The 25,965-nt window shown below is 39.3% G+C and overlaps 1 protein-coding gene and 1 pseudogene across 1 annotated transcript in view; both read left to right on the plus strand.

Moving 5' to 3' along the window:
• Window positions 1–13,801: 13,801 nt before the first annotated feature.
• LOC145906406 (uncharacterized) lies at window positions 13,802–14,471 on the plus strand (annotated as a pseudogene).
• A 50-nt stretch (window positions 14,472–14,521) lies between these two features.
• LOC145906407 (uncharacterized) overlaps window positions 14,522–25,965 on the plus strand; it is a 32,999-nt gene continuing 21,555 nt past the window's right edge. The window contains exons 1-6 of the mRNA XM_082993822.1: window positions 14,522–15,686; window positions 18,860–18,969; window positions 19,044–19,229; window positions 19,299–19,484; window positions 19,703–19,832; window positions 23,010–24,658. Coding sequence (XP_082849948.1) covers window positions 14,522–15,686; window positions 18,860–18,969; window positions 19,044–19,229; window positions 19,299–19,484; window positions 19,703–19,832; window positions 23,010–24,658 — 3,426 coding nt within the window. The remainder of the gene's footprint in view (window positions 15,687–18,859; window positions 18,970–19,043; window positions 19,230–19,298; window positions 19,485–19,702; window positions 19,833–23,009; window positions 24,659–25,965) is intronic.

A 25,965-nucleotide genomic window follows, 5' to 3' on the forward strand; every position in this document is an offset into this window, starting at 1 on the left:
TGAAAACTAAATGGACGTATGTCCTTTAGTTTCTTATTGCTGCGCGAAAACGCATGTTACAAACAATGGTCGCTAAGGTTCGGCGGTTTTGACTAAATTTGACAGTTGTCCACCTGTGATTTCAACATTTTTATATCAAGCGATTTGAAATATTGCTCACAAATACTAGGTGCCTCTACAAAACGAGCAATGAAAACTAAATTGGCGTCTGTCCTTCTGAATTTTGTTGCTTGCCGAAAACGCACGTTTGAAACTATGGTGGCTAAGGTTCGGCGGATTAACTAAATTTGACAGTTGTCCGCCTGTGATTTCAACATTTTTATATCAAGCGACTTGAATTTTTGCACACAAATATTAGATGTCACTACAAAACGAGCAATGAAAACCAAATTGATCGTATGTCCTTTACTTTCTTATTGCTGCGCGAAAACGCATGTTACAAACAATGGTCGCTAAGGTCGTGCGGAATAAACTAATTTTGAGAATTCCCGCCGGCAATACAAACAATTTTCAATCAAGCGACCTGAAGTTTTGCACACAAATACTAGGTGCCACTACAAAACGAAATATGAAAACTAGATTGGCGTCTGTCCTTTAGAATTTTATTGCTTGCGGAAAACGCATGTTTCAAACTATGGTGGCTGAGGTTCGTCGATTTTAACTAAATTTGACAGTTGTCCGCTTGTGATTTCAACATTTTTATATCAAGCGACTTGAAGTTTTGCACACAAATATTAGATGCCACTACAAAACGAGCAATGAAAACTAAATTGGCGTATGTCCTTTAGTTTCTTATTGCTGCGCGAAAACGCATGTTACAAACAATGGTCGCTAAGGTTCGGCGGTTTTGACTAAATTTGACAGTTGTCCGCCTGTGATTTCAACATTTTTATATCATGCGACTTGAAATTTTGCTCACAAATATTAGATGCCACTACAAAACGAGCAATGAAAACTAAATTGGCGTCTGTCCTTTAGAATTTTTTTGCTTGCCGAAAACGCACGTTTGAAACTATGGTGGCTAAGGTTCGGCGGATTAACTAAATTTGACAGTTGTCCGACTGTGATTTCAACATTTTTATATCAAGCGACTTGAATTTTTGCTAACAAATATTAGATGTCACTACAAAACGAACAATGAAAACTAAATTGACGTGTGTCCTTTAGTTTCTTATTGCTGCGCGAAAACGCATGTCACAAACAATGGTCGCTAAGGTTCGGCGGTTTTGACTAAATTTGACAGTTGTCCGCCTGTGATTTCAACATTTTTATATCAAGCGACTTGAAATTTTGCTCACAAATATTAGTTGCCACTACAAAACGAGCAATGAAAACTAAATTGGCGTATGTCCTTTAGAATTTTTTTGCTTGCCGAAAACGCAAGTTTGAAACTCTGGTGGCTAAGGTTCGGCGGATTAACTAAATTTGACAGTTGTCCGCCTGTGATTTCAACATTTTTATATCAAGCGACTTGAATTTTTGCTCACAAATATTAGATGCCACTACAAAACGAACAATGAAAACTAAATTGACGTGTGTCCTTTAGTTTCTTATTGCTGCGCGAAAACGCATGTCACAAACAATGGTCGCTAAGGTTCGGCGGTTTTGACTAAATTTGACAGTTGTCCGCCTGTGATTTCAACATTTTTATATCAAGCGACTTGAAATTTTACTCACAAATATTAGATGCCACTACAAAACGAGCAATGAAAACTAAATGGACGTGTGTCCTTTAGTTTCTTATTGCTGCGCGAAAACGCATGTTTGAAACTATGGTGGCTAAGGTTCGGCGGTTTTGACTAAATTTGACAGTTGTCCACCTGTGATTTCAACATTTTTATATCAAGCGATTTGAAATTTTGCTCACAAATATTAGATGCCACTACAAAACGAACAATGAAAACTAAATTGGCGTATGTCCTTTGGAATTTTTTTGCTTGCCGAAAACGCACGTTTGAAACTATGGTGGCTAAGGTTCGGCGGATTAACTAAATTTGACAGTTGTCCGCCTGTGATTTCAACATTTTTATATCAAGCGACTTGAATTTTTGCTCACAAATATTAGATGCCACTACAAAACGAACAATGAAAACTAAATTGACGTGTGTCCTTTAGTTTCTTATTGCTGCGCGAAAACGCATGTGACAAACAATGGTCGCTAAGGTTCGGCGGTTTTGACTAAATTTGACAGTTGTCCACCTGTGATTTCAACATTTTTATATCAAGCGACTTGAATTTTTGCTCACAAATATTAGATGCCACTACAAAACGAACAATGAAAACTAAATTGACGTGTGTCCTTTAGTTTCTTATTGCTGCGCGAAAACGCATGTTACAAACAATGGTCGCTAAGGTTCGGCGGTTTTGACTAAATTTGACAGTTGTCCACCTGTGATTTCAACATTTTTATATCAAGCGACTTGAAATTTTGCTCACAAATATTAGATGCCACTACAAAACGAGCAATGAAAACTAAATTGGCGTATGTCCTTTAGAATTTTTTTGCTTGCCGAAAACGCACGTTTGAAACTATGGTGGCTAAGGTTCGGCGGATTAACTAAATTTGACAGTTGTCCGCCTGTGATTTCAACATTTTTATATCAAGCGACTTGAATTTTTGCTCACAAATATTAGATGCCACTACAAAACGAACAATGAAAACTAAATGCACGTATGTCCTTTAGTTTCTTATTGCTGCGCGAAAACGCATGTTACAAACAATGGTCGCTAAGGTTCGGCGGTTTTGACTAAATTTGACAGTTGTCCACCTGTGATTTCAACATTTTTATATCAAGCGATTTGAAATAATTTTGCTCACAAATATTAGATGCCACTACAAAACGAACAATGAAAACTAAATTGGCGTATGTCCTTTAGAATTTTATTGCTGCGCGAAAACGCATGTTTGAAACTATGGTGGCTAAGGTCGTGCGGAATTAACTAATTTTGAGATTTCCCGACTTGAAATTTTTGAGATTTCCCGACTTGAAATTTTACTCACAAATATTAGATGCCACTACAAAACGAGCAATGAAAACTAAATGGACGTATGTCCTTTAGTTTCTTATTGCTGCGCGAAAACGCATGTTACAAACAATGGTCGCTGAGGTTCGGCGGTTTTGACTAAATTTTAATTTTGAGAATTCCCGCCGGCAATATAAACAATTTTCAATCAAGCGACCTGAAATTTTGAACACAAATACTAGGTGTCTCTACAAAACGAGCAATGAAAACTAAATTGGCGTCTGTCTTTTAGAATTTTATTGCTTGCCGAAAACGCACGTTTGAAACTATGGTGGCTAAGGTTCGGCGGATTAACTAAATTTGACAGTTGTCCACCTGTGATTTCCAAATTTTTATATGTCCACCTGTGATTTCCAAATTTTTTTTTCATGCGACTAGAAATTTTTCACCCAAATATTAGATGCCTCTACACTGCAAAACGAGTAATGAAAACCAAATTAGACTATGTCCTCTAGTTTTTTATTGCTGCGCGAAAACGCATGTTACAAACAATGGTCGCTAAGGTCGTGCGGAATTAACTAATTTTGAGAATTCCCTCCGGCAGTATAAACAATTTTAAATTAAGCGACTTGAAATTTTATACACAAATACTAGATGGCATTGCAAAACGAGTAGAGAAAACCAAATTGGCGTATGTCCTTTAGTTTCTTATTGCTGCGCGAAAACGCATGTTACAAACAATTGTCGCTAAGGTCGGGCGGAATCAACTAATTTTGAGAATTCCCCCCGGAAATATACATAATTTTAAATCAAGTAATTTCTTCCAATTAAGAGATTTGTATAAAAATGTTGGTGCAGCTAACACTTTTGGTAACGAGATCCAATTGATATACTTTACACCTTGTATGAAAAAATTGTCATCTAATGCACAAAAAAATATGGTAACAAATTTTTGTTACAGCCAATTTAACGATATAATTCACTTAAAAAAATTTTGTTACGACATACCAGAAATTAAACAAAATTTTCCGAAACGAAATTGTTCAATTTGGAACGAAATTTTGTTACTCAGAACGGTTTTGTTAACGGTATTTCAGAGTAAATTGAAAATTGCATTATGCCCCATTACCGTCTAAAAAGTCTATCCGAGGAACGAAAATATGTTCCAACATCAAAAATTATGTTCCCTGAAACGAAAATTCAGTTCGGGCAAAAAAAATTCATTTCCTGAAACGGTAATTCCGTTCCGGGAACGAAAATTCTGTTCAAGCAAAAAAAATTTCTTCCAGTATCGAAAATTCTGTTCCAGTAACGAAAATTCTGTTCCCGTAACGAAAATTCCGTTCCCGTAATGAAAATTCCGTTCCCGGATCAAAAAGTCACATTTTTGAACGACATTTAGGTCGCGTATCAACAATTTTCTTGAAGGAATGACAATTGTTTCCTTGGATCGAAAAAGTACCTTCGACGGGAATGTAATTATTCCTCATAGTACGGTAATTATGTTCCAAAAACGAAATTTCCCGTAACTAAAATTCTGTTCCAGTAACGAAAATTTTATTCCCGTAACAAAAATTCCGTTCCCGTAACGAAAATTCTGTTCCAGTAACGAAAATTCCGTTCCCGTAACTAAAATTCTGTTCCAGTAACGAAAATTCTGTTCCAGTAACGAAAATTCTGTTACCGTAACGAAAATTCCGTTCTGGTAACGAAAATTCCGTTCCCGTAACGAAAATTCTGTTCCAGTAACGAAAATTCTGTTCCAGTAACGAAAATTCCGTTCCAGTAACGAAAATTCTGTTCCAGTAACAAAAATTCTGTTCCGGTAACGAAAATTCCGTTCCCGTAACGAAAATTCCGTTCCCGTAACGAAATTCCGTTCCTGTAACGAAAATTCTGTTCCAAGATGAAAAAGTCACTTTTTTGAACGACATTTAGGTCGCGTATCAACAATTTTCTTGAAAGAACGACAATTGTGTCCATGGATCGAAAAAGTACCTTCGACGGAAATGTAATTATTCCTCATAGTACGATAATTATGCTCCAAAAACGAAATTTCTGTTCCAGTAACAAAAATTCTGTTCCAGTAACGAAAATTCTGTTCCCGTAACGAAAATACCGTTACCGTAACGAAAATTCCGTTACCGTATCGAAAATTCCGTTCCAGTAACGAAAATTCTGTTCCCGTAACTAAAATTCTGTTCCAGTAACAAAAATTCTGTTCCAGTAACGAAAATTCTGTTCCCGTAACGAAAATTCCGTTCCCGTAACGAAAATTCCGTTCCAGTAACGAAAATTCTGTTCCCGTAACGAAAATTCCGTTCCCGTAACGAAAATTCAGTTCGGGCAAAAAAAATTCAGTTCCTGAAACGGTAATTCCGTTCCGGGAACGAAAATTCTGTTCAAGCAAAAAAAATTTCTTCCAGTATCGAAAATTCTGTTCCAGTAACGAAAATTCTGTTCCCGTAACGAAAATTCCGTTCCCGTAATGAAAATTCCGTTCCCGGATCAAAAAGTCACATTTTTGAACGACATTTAGGTCGCGTATCAACAATTTTCTTGAAGGAATGACAATTGTTTCCTTGGATCGAAAAAGTACCTTCGACGGGAATGTGATTATTCCTCATAGTACGGTAATTATGTTCCAAAAACGAAATTTCCCGTAACTAAAATTCTGTTCCAGTAACGAAAATTTTATTCCCGTAACAAAAATTCCGTTCCCGTAACGAAAATTCTGTTCCAGTAACGAAAATTCCGTTCCCGTAACTAAAATTCTGTTCCAGTAACGAAAATTCTGTTCCAGTAACGAAAATTCTGTTACCGTAACGAAAATTCCGTTCTGGTAACGAAAATTCCGTTCCCGTAACGAAAATTCTGTTCCAGTAACGAAAATTCTGTTCCAGTAACGAAAATTCCGTTCCAGTAACGAAAATTCTGTTCCAGTAACAAAAATTCTGTTCCGGTAACGAAAATTCCGTTCCCGTAACGAAATTCCGTTCCTGTAACGAAAATTCTGTTCCAAGATGAAAAAGTCACTTTTTTGAACGACATTTAGGTCGCGTATCAACAATTTTCTTGAAAGAACGACAATTGTGTCCATGGATCGAAAAAGTACCTTCGACGGAAATGTAATTATTCCTCATAGTACGATAATTATGCTCCAAAAACGAAATTTCTGTTCCAGTAACAAAAATTCTGTTCCAGTAACGAAAATACCGTTACCGTAACGAAAATTCCGTTACCGTATCGAAAATTCCGTTCCAGTAACGAAAATTCTGTTCCCGTAACTAAAATTCTGTTCCAGTAACAAAAATTCTGTTCCAGTAACGAAAATTCTGTTCCCGTAACGAAAATTCCGTTCCCGTAACGAAAATTCCGTTCCAGTAACGAAAATTCTGTTCCCGTAACGAAAATTCCGTTCCCGTAACGAAAATTCAGTTCGGGCAAAAAAAATTCAGTTCCTGAAACGGTAATTCCGTTCCGGGAACGAAAATTCTGTTCAAGCAAAAAAAATTTCTTCCAGTATCGAAAATTCTGTTCCAGTAACGAAAATTCTGTTCCCGTAACGAAAATTCCGTTCCCGTAATGAAAATTCCGTTCCCGGATCAAAAAGTCACATTTTTGAACGACATTTAGGTCGCGTATCAACAATTTTCTTGAAGGAATGACAATTGTTTCCTTGGATCGAAAAAGTACCTTCGACGGGAATGTGATTATTCCTCATAGTACGGTAATTATGTTCCAAAAACGAAATTTCCCGTAACTAAAATTCTGTTCCAGTAACGAAAATTTTATTCCCGTAACAAAAATTCCGTTCCCGTAACGAAAATTCTGTTCCAGTAACGAAAATTCCGTTCCCGTAACTAAAATTCTGTTCCAGTAACGAAAATTCTGTTCCAGTAACGAAAATTCTGTTATCGTAACGAAAATTCCGTTCTGGTAACGAAAATTCCGTTCCCGTAACGAAAATTCTGTTCCAGTAACGAAAATTCTGTTCCAGTAACGAAAATTCCGTTCCAGTAACGAAAATTCTGTTCCAGTAACAAAAATTCTGTTCCGGTAACGAAAATTCTGTTCCAGTAACGAAAATTCCGTTCCAGTAACGAAAATTCTGTTCCAGTAACGAAAATTCCGTTCTGGTAACGAAAATTCCGTTCCCGTAACGAAAATTTTGTTCCAGTAACGAAAATTCCGTTCCAGTAACAAAAATTCCGTTCCAGTAACGAAAATTCTGTTCCAGTAACGAAAATTCCGTTCCAGTAACGAAAATTCGGTTCCAGTAACGAAAATTCCGTTCCAGTAACGAAAATTCGGTTCCAGTAACAAAAATTCTGTTCCGGTAACGAAAATTCTGTTCCAGTAACGAAAATTCCGTTCCAGTAACGAAAATTCTGTTCCAGTAACAAAAATTCTGTTCCGGTAACGAAAATTCCGTTCTGGTAACGAAAATTCCGTTCCGGTAACGAAAATTCTGTTCCGGTAACGAAAATTCTGTTCCAGTAACGAAAATTCTGTTCCAGTAACAAAAAATCTGTTCCAGTAACGAAAATTCCGTTCCAGTAACGAAAATTCTGTTCCAGTAACAAAAATTCTGTTCCAGTAACGAAAATTCTGTTCCAGTAACGAAAATTCTGTTCCAGTAACAAAAATTCTGTTCCGGTAACGAAAATTCCGTTCCCGTAACGAAAATTCCGTTCCCGTAACGAAATTCCGTTCCTGTAACGAAAATTCTGTTCCAAGATGAAAAAGTCACTTTTTTGAACGACATTTAGGTCGCGTATCAACAATTTTCTTAAAAGAACGACAATTGTGTCCATGGATCGAAAAAGTACCTTCGACGGAAATGTAATTATTCCTCATAGTACGATAATTATGCTCCAAAAACAAAATTTCTGTTCCAGTAACAAAAATTCTGTTCAAGTAACGAAAATTCTGTTCCCGTAACGAAAATACCGTTACCGTAACGAAAATTCCGTTACCGTAACCAAAATTCCGTTACCGTATCGAAAATTCCGTTCCAGTAACGAAAATTCTGTTCCCGTAACTAAAATTCTGTTCCAGTAACAAAAATTCTGTTCCAGTAACGAAAATTCTGTTCCCGTAACGAAAATTCCGTTCCAGTAACGAAAATTCCGTTCCAGTAACGAAAATTCTGTTCCCGTAACGAAAATTCCGTTCCCGTAACGAAAATTCTGTTCCAGTAACGAAAATTCCGTTCCAGTAACTAAAATTCTGTTCCAGTAACGAAAATTCCGTTCCCGTAACGAAAATTCCGTTCCCGTAACGAAAATTCCGTTCCCGTAACTAAAATTCTGTTCCAGTAACAAAAATTCTGTTTCAGTAACGAAAATTCTGTTCCAGTAACGAAAATTCTGTTCCCGTAACGAAAATTCCGTTCCAGTAACGAAAATTCCGTTCCCGTAACGAAAATTCCGTTCCCGTAACTAAAATTCTGTTCCTGTAACGAAAATTCTGTTCCCGTAACGAAAATTCCGTTACCGTAACGAAAATTCCGTTCCCGTAACGAAAATTCCGTTCCCGTAACTAAAATTCTGTTCCAGTAACGAAAATTCTGTTCCAGGATCAAAAAGTCACATTTTTGAACGACATTTAGGTCGCGTATCAACAATTTTCTTGAAAGAACGACAACAATTGTGTCCATGGATCGAAAAAGTACCTTCGACGGAAATGTAATTAATACCTCATAGTACGATAATTATGTTCCAAAAACGAAATTTCTGTTCCAGTAACAAAAATTCTGTTCCAGTAACGAAAATTCTGTTCCCGTAACGAAAATTCCGTTCCCGTAACTAAAATTCTGTTCCAGTAACGAAAATTCTGTTCCAGTAACGAAAATTATGTTCCGGGAACGAAAATTATGTTCCGGGAACGAAAATTATGTTCCATGCATATTTTCATCTTCCCGTAAGTGTCTACGTTTGAAAACGTATATTCGTAATAAAATCAACCTTATACTCGGGAGCAAAACCACGTTTTCTTCGTCTCTTTGTCGACATCTAGTGGTGATTTTTGGCTTGGTCGATTTTCGGAACACAATTTTTAGTGCGATATTACCCAAATTGTGATTTTGGAAACACAATTCAAAAACCAAAATATGTTCCTGTAACGAAATTTTGCGTAAAAATAATGTTCCCGAAACGGTTTTTCTCATTTGGGAACGAAATTTCGTTTCTCGGAACGGTTTTGTAACGAAATTTCGGAACAAAGGCAAAAAATGTATTATGACTTTACCCTGGCTTGTGACCACTGTCGATTCGACATGAAAAACAAATCGGCTATGATCCACGATATTCCAAAGACAGCCCGACATGCATTTCGATGAGGATATTTCGTCCCAGAAGAAAATCACCGCACATACAAGATGTTATCGAAGGCATATTTCGCTAACGCGACGTCTTTGTTGGACAAAACACTGCTGATTCGCCATTGCGAATGTTTCGGCGGCTGCAAGAATTCTCATCATGTTGGGCAGTTGCAAAGTGACATTTTCGATCCAACAAAGACAGATCCAACTACACAAGTGGTGTGCCACGACTAAAAAAGGCACCATTTCAAAAGGGGGAAATAATGTAACGTAATTTTACGTTACATAGCAAATTTTGCATTCTTGGAAATATGAACTATGGTCACATAACAGCCAGTTTCGTCATCAACGTCCGGAATCTCTTTCCATGGGTTTTTTGTGTTAAGGCATTTTAGGTAACGTCTTGTCCAGCATCTCATTTCAAAATGTATAGCAACGGTTGTTTTCTCACGTGATTAGATCTCGTTACTAGTTTCTACGCAACAGCTGTGTTTTTATGTGATTTCATTGGCCAGCTTAAATGTGTCGCCTTAGAGAAGTCCATCCTTGTTTTGTGTGAGAGTGCGTCTTTTGTTAACTGTTTGCTGACCGTTAGTTCTTGAATCGCCTTTCTTTCTACGACACTTCGTTCGCTTTGTTTCTCTCCGGTTTTAAATAATGAAACTTTCCGTGTGCGTTCAGCTGAGGAGGAGCGGGGCAGTGCAGCGGTACTGTGCTCTCCTCAGTTCGTAAATTCACTCAGTTTGGCGTTGGTATAATTGCGCATGTTAATTTCGTATCCAAAATTGTTCGTGGTAAATAAATTTTGGTGTAGTGTTTGCATCGAGAGTTAAGTAAAGTCAGGTTAGGAAAACACAACAATTAGAACTCACGTGCGATCTAATGTCAAATGCGCTAATCAAATAGGATTCCCATCGATCATAAATAATATTGTTAAGACCAAATTCGAGACTCATATTTGACATAATAGGTCGCAACAATTCCTAAGTCTACAGGCGGTTGGAGGCCGCGTGGAGATTACAGGCGATTAAATGCTGCTACTCAACCAGAACGTTATTCAATTCCTCACATTCAGGACTTTTCAGCAACTTTGGCAGGTTCTACCATTTTTTCCAAAATTTACCTTGTGCGTGGCTACCACCAAGTTTCAGTTGCCCCCGCGGATGTTGGCAAACCAGCAGTAATTACACCTTTCGGTCTTTTTGAATTTCAGCGCATGGCATTTGGGTAAAAAAATGCCGCCCAAACATTTCAACGTTTAATGGACACAGTTTGCCAGTCTCTTGATTTTGTATTTGTGTACCTAGATGACATCTTAGTAGCAAGCAAAACACCTGCTGATCACTACAACCATTTAAAACGACTTTTTACACGGTTGGCAGATCATGGTCTGGTCATCAACGTAGCCAAGTGCCAGTTTGGCGTCGACCAAATTGATTTCCTCGGTCACAGAGTCAATGTGCATGTTGCGTATCCGTTGCCTCACAAAGTAAAAGCAATCCAGCAGTTTCCTCGTCCCACAACCATCAAGGGCCTTCAGGAATTCGCGGGTATGATAAATTTCTACCACAGGTTCATACCAAACGCAGCACGCATCATGCCCCCAATTCATGAAGCGTTTTCAGGCAAAGCAACACAACTCGTCTGGAGCAATTGCCTGATTTCAGCATTTGAAAAAGCAAAGGCAGCACTTGTGCGCGCGACGCTTTTACACCACCCTCTGCCTCAAGCGCCAACGGCTCTCACTACTGACGCGTCACAAACATCGGTTGGAGCAGTGCTGCAGCAATTCATTGATGGTGTCTGGCGACAGTTAGCTTTTTTCAGTAAACTTCTTCGACCACCAGAAGTAAAGTATAGTGCATTTGACAGAGAACTTCTCGCTTTGTATTTGTCCATCAGACATTTTCGCTACTTTCTGGAAGGTCGCTGCTTTGCGGCTTACACTGACCACAAACCGTTGATTGTTCACTGGCATCGCAGCGAAGGTTTGGCACCTAAGCTTGATCAGCCACTGTGGCCCCCAGGTGCAATAGGTCTTTTGGAGGCGAAATGCCTGTTGGCTAATAATTGCCCGAATGTCTTTTTGGAGAATTCACAACGGCAAATACTTTAATTCGAATAACAGTTTATTATCAGGCTTTTGCGATTAAATTCCAAGCCAGGGCGAATAGCTTATAGAGACGCAGTGATGATTTGTTTTTTACAATAATAATAGATAAAGCAATTAAACACGTAACAGACTGATCTTAACTCAACTTGTAATGCAATGCGCTGCGATTTGAAACGTAAGATCAGGTGACAATGCTAGAGCAGCAGCGACATATAGTGGAAGAAGAAAAGGGAAATGTCACACAATGACTGTTAAAACTTGTCATTGTCCGCTGCAATATCCACATCGCTATGTGACTTAAACCTTGGTTTCGTATATGTGCAAGATTTTCCCCGAAAGGGTACGTTTAATGTTTTGTAAAGAAAATATGTTCACAATTTGCACAGCAACAGACAACACACATGGAAATATTTTTGGGAACCGTAATGCATTTGTGGAAATATTGCAGGGAACCATTGGGTTCTTTAGCAAAGCCATAAGAAGTTTAAAACTTGTCATTGTCCGCTGCAATATCCACATCGCTATATGACTTAAACCTTGGTTTCGTATGTGAGTAAGATATTCCCCGGAACATTAGTATCGCAAATGCATTTGAACTCCCAGTGTAAAATAGCGACTTATCGAAACCCAAAATTTAAGCTTAATCTGATGGCGTTAAAAAACTTTCACGAAACATCTACTTTTAGTATAGCTGCTATAAATAACGTAAGGATACAAAGCGATTAAATTCATACATCGAACCTTCATAAAGAAATTAGTGGTTTTGTTTGAACACTGCAACATTATACCGTGTTAGAAACAGATTTTGAGTTGTTTCGGTGACTTTACACACACCTGTGTCCAATATAGAACATAATGGATGGTCGCGACAACAACGCACCGGAACTGAAGTAGTTTTTAATTGAAATTGCAACTCAACGTACGTACCGCCGATTTGAAGCACCAAAAAAATTGCACGCGCACCAAACTTTAAGCTGTGTCTAACATACAAATACATTTCTTTCGACTTCTTTCCACCAAATATTGAGCATAATTTTAGACAGAAACAAGTTTTACAGTTGTTTGAGCAGCGATTCCATGAAATGGAGACGATACACATCTCTTGCCCATGCAAGGATTTGCGGTCGCTAAACTTAACTCTGTGAGTCGGGTTGTCGAGCACGTGTTTGCACACTTTCAACTTTGCCGATCGTTGATGTTCAGCGATGCGTGTCCACAAGTTTCTTGATGTCTGTTCAATGTAGGATTGACCACACGAATATGGGAGTTTGTTAACGACGGATGAGAGGTAAAAGGAAAAATGGAAAATTCTGCGCAAGTTTGAGTGGGTCATGTTCCACTCCCTATACAGTCTTCCTGTCTGTGCAGCGGTAATCGAAACTTGTTGATTTCCGATGGACTCGGTGTTTGATTATGATTGTTTTGTTGATATGTGTGCACAACGATGCATAGGCATATTTTACCGTGCAAAATCAGTTTGTTTCTTGCGCTACAGGGATGGAGCATGAATTATGGATCGTGGCAAAAGATATTACTCAAAAAAAGGCCTGATTTTTATGCTGCAGTAAAAGACATAAAAAAATTTTAGGAAAGCTATTTTTAAAGCAAGCGATAGGGTTTCGTACACGAGTCACAAACAACGCAGAAGTAATACCACGCTTTCGCATAGCATCAAGGCGGGATCGCCCCACCACTGCGCAGGCCCTTTATATTTGGCGATCACAGCTCTAATATTATGATCATAAGGTTCACAGGCTTCGCAGCCAAGCTGGATCAGCCACTTTTCCCGACAAGTCGGAGCGAGATCTGAAAAATCAAGCTCCCGGTGAGGATTGAACTCACGACCCTGGGCTAACCAGGCCCAACGCTCTACCAACTGAGCTACAGGAGCTCAGTGGTTTCACGGGGTATATTGTGGTCAAGGTACACTGGTGCGCAAGCGCACAACTTGTCAGGCGACCTTCACAACGTAGAGGATCTCCACCACCGTAATCAGACAACGCAGAAGCAATACCACGCTTTCGTGAGTTCAATCCTCACCGGGAGCTTGTTTTTTCAGATCTCGCTCCGACTTGTCGGGAAAAGTGGCTGATCCAGCTTGGCTGCAATGCCTTGGCTGCGAAGCCTGTGAACCTTATGATCATAATATTAGAGCTGTGATCGCCAAATATAAAGGGCCTGCGCAGTGGGGCGATCCCGCCTTGATGCTGTAGCGCTCACTTTACCGCATTTTAGCGAAGCGGATTAATTGCCTTTTTCGCCGCGTTTCTCTTTTGCCGCTGTTGCGTAGACTCGTTGAGTCATTCTTAACTTTGCAACGGAATAAAGCTGTGTAACGCTTTAGTGGTGACCCCGACGAGTCAGAAACGTATATTTCTTGACATAAATTTCAAGTTTAGATGGATGGTAGTGATCAAAACGCTGTGGCTATTAAACTTCCCACATTTTGGATGTCGCAGCCACGTGTTTGGTTCCAGCAAGCGGAAGCTCAATTTGCTTTGAAGAAAGTGACAGCTGACGAAACCAAGTACTTTTACGTTGTGTCAGCTCTCGATCAGAACACAGCTAGTCGTTTGATTGATTTACTTGAACAACCGCCGCATGAAGACAAGTATGCAGCAATTAAGGAGCGATTGCTGACTACTTTTACTTTAAACACCGTCACAAAGAGCTCAACAATTACGCCACATGCCAACTTTGGGTGACCGGCTGCCAACTGCCCTAATGGACGAAATGCTGGCGTTGCTTGGGAGTGAGGAACCTTGTTTTTTGTTCAAAGAATTATTCCTGGAGAAGGTGCCCGCTGCCGTACGCACGGGTTTGGCTGGAAAGGATTTTCCTTGTGCTCGCGTTTTCGCGCAACAGGCGGATGCTCTGCTCTTGGCTAGTAGAAAAGACGAGGAATAGGAGGTATTAAAGGTGCGACGCTCGAGGTTCCGTTCTACTACACCACAACAAGTAAGAAACGCTCAAAAATTTTGCTTTTACCACCGTCGTTTCGGTAAAAACGCACGTCAGTGTTGTCCTCCATGTGCGTTTCGGGGAAACGAGCAAGCCGACCGTCTTTAGCTGCTGCGACGGCCGGCAAAACGAGCAGCCTCTTTTTTTTAATGGACCGCATGTCTGGGCGTAAATTTCTTGTCGACACGGGGGCAGAAATCAGCGTTTTTCCACCGACTCGCTTTGAGCGCCACACAAACAGGCCCGGCAAAACCCTTGTGGCTGCGAACGGCAGCAGTATTCGGACGTACGACTCACGTCTGATCTCGCTTAATTTGCCCGCTGGGAAGTTTAAATGGAATTTTGTTTTGGCGGATGTCTCCAGGCCACTGCTCGGCGCCGACTTCTTGAGAGCACATTCTTTGTTAGTTGATCTTCAACGACAGCGTTTAATCAGCGCACAAACGTTTGCAAGTTTTCCTATTCGAAAAGCCGGATATTTATTTCAACGCATAAATGTTCTCACCTCAGACAAGTGTGATTACGCGCGTTTGCTGGCCGCATTTCCCGCAGTTACAGCGCTTCACTTCTCTGAATTGCTCCCCAGGCACGGAGTGCAGCATTTCATAACAACAAGTGGACCTCCAGTTCACGCGCGTGCTCCGCGCCTTCCTCCTGAGAAACTCACTTTGGCAAGAAATGAGTTCGCCAATATGTTAAAAATGGGGATTGTCAGACGCTCGTCCAGCCCCAGGGCTTCGCCACTACACATGGTTCCAAAGTCTACAGGCGGTTGGAGGCCGTGTGGCGATTACAGGCGATTAAATGCTGCTACTCAACCAGAACGTTATTCAATTCCTCACATTCAGGACTTTTCAGCAAGTTTGGCAGGATCTACCATTTTTTCCAAACTCGACCTTGTGCGTGGCTACCACCAAGTTTCAGTTGCCCCCGCGGATGTTGCCAAAACGGCGGTAATTACACCTTTCGGTCTTTTTGAATTTCTGCGCATGCCATTTGGGTTAAAAAATGCCGCCCAAACATTTCAACGTTTAATGGACACAGTTTACCAGTCTCTTGATTTTGTATTTGTGTACCTCAATGACATCTTAGTAGCAAGCAAAACACCTGCTGATCACTACAACCATTTAAAACGACTTTTTACACGGTTGGCAGATCATGGTCTGGTCATCAACGTCGCCAAGTGCCAGTTTGGCGTTGACCAAATTGATTTCCTCGGTCACAGAGTCAATATGCATGGTGTGTGTCCGTTGCCTCACAAAGTGAAGGCAATCCAGCAGTTTCCTCGTCCTACAACCATCAAGGGCCTTCAGGAATTCGCTGGTATGATAAATTTCTACCACAGGTTCAAACCTATCTATAAAGCGTTTTCGGGCAAAGCGACACAGCTCGTCTCGAACAATCACCTGACTTCGGAATTTGAAACACCGCGCGCGACACTTTTGCACCACCCTCTGCCCCAAGCGCCAACTGCTCTCACAAACATCGGTTGGATCAGTGCTACAGCAACTCGGTAATGCTCTCTGGCGCCCGTTAGCTTTTTTCGGCAACTTTCTCGACCACCAGAAGTGAAATACATTTGACAGAGAACTTCTTTCTATGCATTTGTCTATGGGATTCGCTACTTCCTTAATGGTCGCAGTTTTGCAGCTTAACTGACCACAAACCGTTGATTTTTGCCTTCACATGAGTTTCCCAACTTTGGTATGCGCGACATCAGTGTCACTTGGCCGCCATTTTCGAAGGCTGTCTCAGGAGATTTTATTGGTTTAACACCGAACCTTCCCGGTGTCGACTTTTGCCCGCTTTAGGTCGACTGTTTGAAGGTTCCTGCCGACACCTATTTCGCGTAACTCACATCCGCATGAAGTTCCGAAGTCATTAGACACAAGCGCTTATGTATTACTGCGCACAGACAAACATCAGCCACCTTTGATACCTCCATATAAAGGACCATACCGGGTCATAGCAAGAACAAACAAAACGTTTACACTGGAGTTAGGTGGACGCCAACAGACAGTTTCATGCGCTTTGGTCGCATTGTTGTCCGCTTCTTGTGGGGGTTAGCGGTCTCGTTACTTCACCGATGCGGATTAATTGCCTTCTTTCGCTGCGTTTCTACTGTGCTGTGTTGCGTTGACTTGGGAAGTCATTCTCTGATTAGCAACGCGTAGTACAAAGCTTTGGGAACTTTCAGCGTTGTAAGGAAACATTTTAATATTAGTGTCAAATGATTGATGCTAGATGTCGCTCATGAGTTGAAACGATTTGAATCAGATGTCGGTGTTTGACGCCAACCACATCGTCCCACAGTGTGGTAAACTTTCACCTAAATCACCTTCCTTCTTCTCTCCAGACACAGTAAGTGATTCCCATCTGCCTTCAGTGAAGCGTGACGAAACGTTATCATTATACGCATGGCTTAGATGAAACCAATACATGGGAAGCAATAGGGACCTATTTATTATTTACAAACGCACATGTAAAATAACAATTGCTTAAGAATGCATTGCGAATTCCTCGTGTGTTTCATATAAATTTCCGCTAGTGGTCGCTGCGTGCTCAACCATAGCGACAAAGTTGTGGTGGCAGCATTGATCAAGCGCCCGACCCATATAACAAGAAGAAAACCTGATCGGGATTCGTGGCCAGGATATCCTGGGTTCAAATCCCGGTGTGGTCAAATAAAAAAAAAATAAATAAAAAAAATATATAAAAAAAAAAAAAAAAAAAAAAAAAACACTGGGTTTGGGATCATGTTAAAAAAATATATCGCTGTTTGTTGAGTTTTGTGTAACAATTTGGACGTTAAGATATGATGTGAGCAAACTTTACTGAACACAGCAGTGTGTTGTCACAAATTTCCACATCCCAAGATGTCGCGCTGATGTTGGATGATTTCATTCAAGTTACCGAGTAAAGATGGAAAATTGCCGTCAAACTACTTTCATTGTTTGGCTCAAACTATTCGTACCTGATCGAACGCTCACGTAGCGACAAATATTAATGTTTGCCATCATTCGTTCCATGCCCTTATATGGTATTAACTATAACCCGCGTATTAGTAAATAGGGGCGTTCTGTTGACAAAATATACAAATTGACTTTTGTCCCGTCATAAAGCCGACTTGTTGTGTGTTCTGTTGCCAGGTTTCTTTAACGAGTAAGAAATGTTCTCCATCTGGTAGAACATCGAACCTTCGCCATCCTGAAGTTAAACGCGGGCCACATATTTAAACTTTTGTCTTTTTTGGTTAAATTCAAATATCAGCAAATGCTTTCCTACACAAAACTCTATGTTGTCGGTATACGATAAAGTTTTAACAAAACAATTTAATTTTTCTTTGATTGAAAAATCTTGCATCTGCATAAAAGTATTTCTACACAACTTTGTGAAGTTCTATTACGTGAATGTGAAAGTTTTGAGACGTTTGACTTTAGGTTTGTTGCAATGATGATTCCTACACGATTACTTTTTGCTTTATCTCAATTTGGACACCTGATATCTCCTACAAGTGCTGTAGTAAAAATAGATTAAACAGAGAAAGTCGTGTGTGAAATTCCATCGAAGTTGAACGAAGTAAGCGGTTGGTCAACGTTGGTGTCAGTCGCCAATCTGACAAGATTAAAACTAACTTAAATCGACAACAAATAATCTGAAAGTAATATTTCTATTCTGTATTGAAACAATTTCATGGAAAAACTGGGGAATATGATTTTATAGAAGTTTTAGTTTCCCAGGTTTGAGCGAAACAAAGCTTTTAAATTTGTCGCGGTGGAAGTTAATGTTTACCGGGATCCTCAGCTTGCCAAATGTACGGCCAACTTTTCCATCAACCTCTCTCTCCAGAAAGAGCAGGTTGTTCACTAAAGCGTGACGTGTTTGGTTGAATGGTGTTCAAATAAGGTTTGTTGTTGTGAAAGCAAGGGATTGATGATTATTATCATAAATGTGTGACGTCCGAAGATATCTAAATGCTTTGGGTGGGTTCCACATTTTCAAAGGAAACTTTTATTGTTACGAAAGTTAGGTTTTGTTGCTTTATTAATGGAGCCTGTATTTAAATATTGTATGTTTGACTTCGTGCAATGAAACCTGCAGGTTTAGGAAGTAGGTTTTATTATAGTGAAGGTATTTATTTGTATTATGGTCGAAAGTGAATTAAACTTGGATCAAGTAATGATGAAAACCTAACCAAGCCCAGCCGTAAGGTAGGTTATGTATTGAATTGAAAAAGTCGAATATCATTGTTACCTATTCTTAATAAATTTTTTTTTGATAAAAATTATATTTATTCTATTTTGTTTCAAATCGTTTCAAATCTTTGCAGCCAAAGATGTCATTTTCTTCACCCCCAAAACAAGGTAACGTCAAATCGAATCCTACCCATGCATGAGCGTTTATAGCATTACCTGCAGACACGTTGATGAGTATATTTATTGTGATTAATATTCACATGTTCCATACAACATTCAAACATATATCTATCAATCAAGGTGGGAGTTCAAGAGATGTGGATGATCTCTCACAAATGTTGGATCTTCTACCAACGACCAGCCAACATGACATAGTTGATGTTCCAGGGACATCTGGACAACGTGTAGGGGTAAGTTATAATGTGGAGATTGCAATTAGAAAATATAATTTTACTACAATGTCGTACTGTGTGATTTTGCTTAGTCATCACTAACGACGGATGACTCATCACAACACAGCTCCAGTCAGGAATCGAGTGATGCAGATGAAGATGTGAATCAAGCTGATCCTAAATATGTAGAAAACCCAGAACAAATGTTAGATGTAGTACCAACGACCAGCCCACATGATGTAGTTGATGTTCCAGGGACATCCACACAACGTGTAGTGGTAAGTTATGACACTGAAGAAAATTTAAAACAAAAACTTTACTTTAATGCAATGTGTGATTTTGCTTAGTCATCACGAACGACGGATGACTCATCACAACATACCTCCAGTCAGGAATCGAGTGATGCAGATGAAGATGTGAATCAAACTGCTCCTAAATTTGCAGAAAACCCAGAACAACTGTTGGATGTTCTACCAACGACCAGTCAACATGACGTAGTGGATGTTCAAGGGACGTCTGGAGAACGTGAAGTTGTAAGTCGGTTATTTGTCTGCGCTATTAAACGTTGCTTAGTGTAGTTGTCTGGTTTTCTATTTTTTCAATTTTAATTAAGGTTTTACTCCTACAGGTTATACTGATATAATGTTGTAATGTAAACCGATTGGTTTAATTTAACATCACGACAGAAATGTTTTACAAAATTGTCCGTCGATAAATTATTTTCTCCATACTTACACCAAAACATGTGCAGAACATCCAAGCAAAAACTGCAGTTCTTGGCGACCAACACATCCACACCACTGGATCAGTTAAGGTGATCAAACAACAGATCAACGTTCAACCACAACAAACCAACTTACAATCAGAAATACAGGAAAAATGTGAGTGAACATTGATAGAATGAAGTGTTGTCTGCGACCATACTGTAGGAGTTTTAGCTTCCAGCATAAAAACAGAAATTAAATTAGCAACAACCCGGTTTGGTTCAGGAAAATGTTTTGACTTTTCCTAACTTTTGTTCTAGTTTTATCTAAAATTTCGGGCTTAAATCTTAAAATCGACCACACAAAAAGGTTTATCTAACTTCAAACCTTATATTACGTCACACTAAACTTTATGTCAATGTGACGTCAGAAACGCACCTCCCTTTATAATAAAGGTGCTTGCGTTGAACAAATGATGGGCTTAAGCACAACAGCAACGAAATAATACAACACACATTTTTGGCATGGTTTAACACAAACTGAGCAGAGACTAAACTTATGGTTATTGGGGCAAAGTCGTTGATAAACCGCTAAACCTAATATGCTGTTGTACCTCTGAGTTTAACGTTAAGTCGATTTCGACTCTGTGTCTGACAGATATTTCTATTGTGTTTAAATATTTTTATCTGTCTGAAATTATGCTAAACATAAACACGGATATGAAAAAAAAATTTTTTCTTTATTCGCAATTTCCTGTTGTAATGTTGAAAAAATGCGATCGCAGGTTCTAGTGCACAATCAGAGTCTTTGAGTTGGAATCGAATGTAGCTTCCAAATCACTTACACGGTTTAATAGTAATTCTGAAAACTATAATAAAAAGTTAGTAAAAGTCGGAAAATTTCAGTTTTCTGCATGACATATTTTTCAACTAATATCGCAATATCATTAAAGTTTGTGGAGTAGAAATCGATTCGTTTGTAATTCTAGTGTTAAATATTGCTCGTCAGACAGCGATTAAATGTACTTCGGTGTTAAAAGAACGTTTTCCATACATCGTACATTACAAGTTGTGCACAGTCAACACCATGGGACAGTAAGCAAACAAGGTTACTTATGTACACATTACACTAGTCAACAGTGCTTACCTTCTGTTTGAACTAAAGTTGCCAACGCTTCATTCGGGGTACGAACATAATATCGAGATTAGTGAAAACTCACACAAACACCAGTGGTGGAATGACGACTTGCCTTGAAAACCCTGAAATTCAGCCTAACCTTCAAGAGGCGAAATATTAAAGTACAAAGTATTAGTACTGCAAATTCGAACAAGGTCGGCCAATATAAACTTGGTGAACGTCCACGTTAATCTGCACTCAAAACCTGAACACGCGCGGTCAAGGTGATTACTCATAATTTAAAAGGATACGATATCATTAAACATATACCATAAAAGCAACGTTTGTGCTTCTAATGACCAATGACCAATCAGTTTGTAACAAAACTACAGCGATTCTCATGGAGAAAGTCCCAGCCCAAAATTGAGTGGTGAGTGACATCAGACGTCACATACTAACGCGTACAGGAGAAGTAACTTCGACAGAGCACGTCTGTCTGTTTGTCGCTGGTGTCGGCTCCCACAATCGTTGAGCTTCACGCTGTTCAATTTTGATGTCTTTCTGGAGCGTGTATTTGCCGATAGACGTTTTTTTATTTTAATGATTTAGAACCTGTTCATCCTTCGCAGATGAATCCTGCCTGCGGTTTTCCGAATCCGAGACAGGAAAACTAAACCTGAAAGTTAACTAAAATTTATGAGTGTGTCTGAATAACAAAATAACAGTTGGTCAAATGATTAGATATTGTAAAGTGGGACATAAAGTTTTCACTGTTCGATATAAGGGTTTAATTATGTACAGAAAGTACAAAAGCACTACGCACTGTTTGTTGTGAACTGGCACATCCTAGTCACATTCAACAAATTTATAATTTTACATCAAATCACATATTCACATTAATAAAAAACAGCCTTATGTTAAGACATTTGTATGACCAACTGACGCACAACCACACGCCAAGAATATTTATATTACTGTATGCTTGCTTGTGCACTGCTTTTATAAGAGACTGACTGTTAAACAACTTTATTCGCACGAGCTTTCGCGAGATTGATCTCGCTTCATCAGGTGCAGAAAAAAAAATCTCTTATATTACTGTGACAATGTTTATTAAGGCCCCAATGAAAAGACTGAAATTGATCAACGCAAAAACGCATAAAAAACAGTTTTTACAGAACACATGCCAAGCCACAGTATGATTAATTAAGATTTCATGTAGAAAAAGTGCACGTTGAAGGTGATGTTTCAGGAATTTCGATTCCTTGGCTAATTATGCCTCATTATTATCATGCATTCACCTCACATGTAATTTGCATATTCATAAATTATCGATGACTGGATCATTTGATTACACAGATTATATCTGCTTTATTATTATGCTTGTACTCACATTGAGTCGATACAAATTGGGATTTGGACTGCAATATTCACTGCTGCAATATCCTCTTGTTGTTTAATCTTATTTTTATTTTTTTTTCCGTTATTTGCTGTTCGTTTCATTTTCCTTCTTTTTCAATTTATCTTGAAGGCTTGAAGACATCTGCGTACAATTTAAGTCGCAGCTATTGCAGTTTCTCTTAAACCTGACCATAGTGGTGCTGGCTGATAAGGATTTAATTGTCCTCCTGTCAGCATCAACCGAGAAAACAATTAGTTCTTCTCACTCAAATCCGACATGTAAAAATGTTTTTGTTGTTTGCGGAATAAACTGAATAAATACACAATATTGCGTCCAAGTTTCCATCAAAACAACTTCAACATCTTTATGAGCCACCACAAGTAAACACCCAGGTTATGTCACTGATTATAGTGACCAGAGGTAAAAATAAAGATCGGTGAAACAAATGTGCGAAAAACAAAACGAACAACAAATCGTTTAAACAAGAACTTACAACCGCGTTCACTTGTACAAAAAACAATATAATACATGTACACAAAAACGTAAAATTTGAGAGCTGCAGACTGGGTGTAAACACTGTTTCGACCTGTAAGGTCTCATAGGGTACACAACTAACTACCAACAGAGCATGAGACCTTACAGGACGAAACAGTGTTTACACCCAGTCTGCAGCTCTCAATTATTACGTTTTTGTGTACATGTATTATATTGCTTTTTGTGCACGATCACATGTCACAGAAAACAATATAAAAACTTTACCATTTCCTGCATACTATTGAAACTATAGAACAAACTTAAAAAGTATTGATTGGTTTTGCGAGTAAAAAAACTTGTTTTAGGCGAAGAACTGAAGTCAACTTTAAAAGATAAAGTGGAATCCATCGCCAGTGAAGAATCATCACTTGCAGAAATTACCCAACGTAACATAACACCAGTCAACCTATCCATAGTCAGCAAACCACAACAAATTGATGACGAGTTTCAAGCAGAAGGACATTACCATCGTAGAGAGGAGTTGGCTAAAGTTTACGATCGACCATCTGGTGACATCAGCCCTGAAGAATTGTTTACTCGTGCAAAGCAAACAGCACAAAGAGAAGCAGAACAGAAATTTAAACCCAAACAAGAGGAAGCAAAACGCCAGTACGTGGAAAAGTATGGAAATATTGTAGGCGTTGTTGGTCAAGCGGGCATCGGGAAAACAACTTCGTGCAAAAAATGGGCTTTACAAGCTTTGCATAGAAAGTTGTTTGGAAAAATATCCTTCATCTTCTACATTGTAATTCGAAATATAAACTTCAAAACAGGCATGACTTTCCTCCGGTTTCTTCTCCACGCCATGCTACTTAGCTGGGAATACAATCCAGAGGTAGCTCAAGGGATAATGCAAGCAATCAATGCTGATCCAGATGTTCTCTTGGTTTTCGACGGAGTCGATGAAGCAGCTTTTAAATCATTCTCAAGTAAAGCTCCTACTCCCCTCTTAGACGAAAAGCACAAGGCAGAAGTTTATCTCAAGCATTTATTGAGTGGAAATTTGCTTCCACGTTCCCGGAAGATATTCTCGTCACGTCCAGCTCCATTCTACAAACTCCATCCTTCACATCGACCAAGGTTTATTGTTCAGATACTCGGCTTAACTCCAAACTCACAGAGAGAGCTTGGACAACAGATATGCGGTACAAGATATGACTCTGTACAGAACAAACTTGAACAAAACACCAATATGTTCTCTTACTGTTATGTTCCGGTTAATTTCATACTGACTGTCAACTATCTGCTGAGTCATGATGACAATCAGGTAGTTTCGCTTACCCGTGTTCTTGCATCTACTTGTGTTCAATACTCACAAACTGAACACCTGAAGAATGAAAATCCACAGTTGAACAAACTTTCAAAACTGGCCTGGGACGGATTTCGGAACAAGAAAGTTGTATTCAAAGTACAGGATTTCAAAAGCGCAAAACTGAATGACTCAACAGTTCATGCTTTTCTGAATACCTCAATTACAAGGCAGGGAAACTTAAAGTTGACAATACTGGACGGACATAAACGTAGATATTTTTCACATCTCATTTGGCAAGAATTCTTCTCCGCGGTTTACCTGATGACGATCATGCCTTTAAAAGAATTCAAGAAACAATACACCCGACTTACCAAGGACAGATGGGAGGTTGTTGCCAAGTTCGCGCTCGGAATTTGCGATTCTTCAGTTTTCAACAATATTGAAGCCGTAGATCCCGGATGTTCACGTGAAGATTGGAAAGCGAAGAAGAAGCTGCTGAAGAATCTCGCATCGTCGTATATGGGAGAACGAAACAACGAAGCGATACTTCGATGTTGCAGCTGGGCTCATGAAGCGAACGATGAGGAGATAACTTCAATCGTGTCCTCCTTACTCCCTGATAAGATCGACCTCAGTAACTCATCGCTCCTCCCGACCGACCTCGAGAATCTCACCTTCGTGATTCAAAGGAGAAGCAAACCGGTAAGATGTTGTTTATTCATTTCTGTACCCATGCCGCAAATCCTGGAGAAGGGGCCGCAGGGACTTTCCCTAATATTTGGGTTGGTGAGGACATAATATGATTGGTCCCCCTAACTCCCTCCAATATAAAGTCTTCTTCGTCGAATAAATAAATAATTTGAAAGAAGCGCGTCCATAGCTGCATCGTTGCGGTCCAAGTTGTCATTTAGGTCGTAATACGACATCACAGTCGTCAACTATTGTTTGTGCGCTTAATTTTAGCGGGAGATCTTTGTTGTTTCATCTTTATATTTTGTTGTTACACGCCAGTATTTACTTGAATATTTGTGTTATTGTTATTCACACTTTGTTTAACATTGATATTATTTCATTCAGCTGAAGATGCTCAACCTCTCGGGCAGCAATATAAAAGACAGTGGTGCGGTTTACGTAGCAGACTGCATTCAAAACATTGAACAAGTGGATCTGCGTGAATGCGGTCTGACAAGCGTTGGAGTCAAACATCTATACGAGAAGATTAAACTGTTGAAGAACCCGGTGAGTGATTTCATGTCTGTCCAATGAACAATATTTATCTTTGTTTTGCAAAGAATGCGTCGCACGCAAGTGTCATCGTACTAGAGGTGTTGTCCGTTAGGTTCATTTGTTTTATAAGAGGAGCCGAGTGACGCAAAACAACATAACCAATAAAGCAGGGGCACCTTTTGTTAATTTTGCCAAATTAAGTTTTTTTTTCAATTAAAACATTCTGTGACGATGCAGGATTCAAGCTCCACTAATTTAATTTGTCTAAAATGTACAAAGGAAACTAAGAAGAAGCTGCTGAAGAATCTCGCATCGTCGTATATGGGGGAACCAACCAACAAAGCGATACTTCGATGTTGCAGCTGGGCTTATGAAGTAAACGATGAGGAGATAACTTCAATCGTGTCCTCCTTACTCCCTGATCAGATCGACCTCCGTTTCTCATCACTCCTCCACACCGATCTCGAGAATCTCACCTTCGTGATTCAAAGGAGAAGCAAACCGGTAAGATGTTGTTTATTCATTTCTGTACCCATGCCGCAAATCCTGGAGAAGGGGCCGCAGGGACTTTCCCTAATATTTGGGTTGGTGAGGACATAATATGATTGGTCCCCCTAAAAAACTTGCAATATTTAATGTTTGGTGTTTTACCTCCCTCCAATATAAAGTCTTCTTCGTCGAATAAATAAATAATTTGAAAGAAGCGCGTCCATAGCTGCATCGTTGCGGTCCAAGTTGTCATTTAGGTCGTAATACGACATCACAGTCGTCAACTATTGTTT

The sequence above is a fragment of the Ascidia mentula genome, chromosome 6, assembly GCF_947561715.1.
Source record: "Ascidia mentula chromosome 6, kaAscMent1.1, whole genome shotgun sequence".
In the NCBI taxonomy this organism is placed as follows: domain Eukaryota; kingdom Metazoa; phylum Chordata; class Ascidiacea; order Phlebobranchia; family Ascidiidae; genus Ascidia; species Ascidia mentula.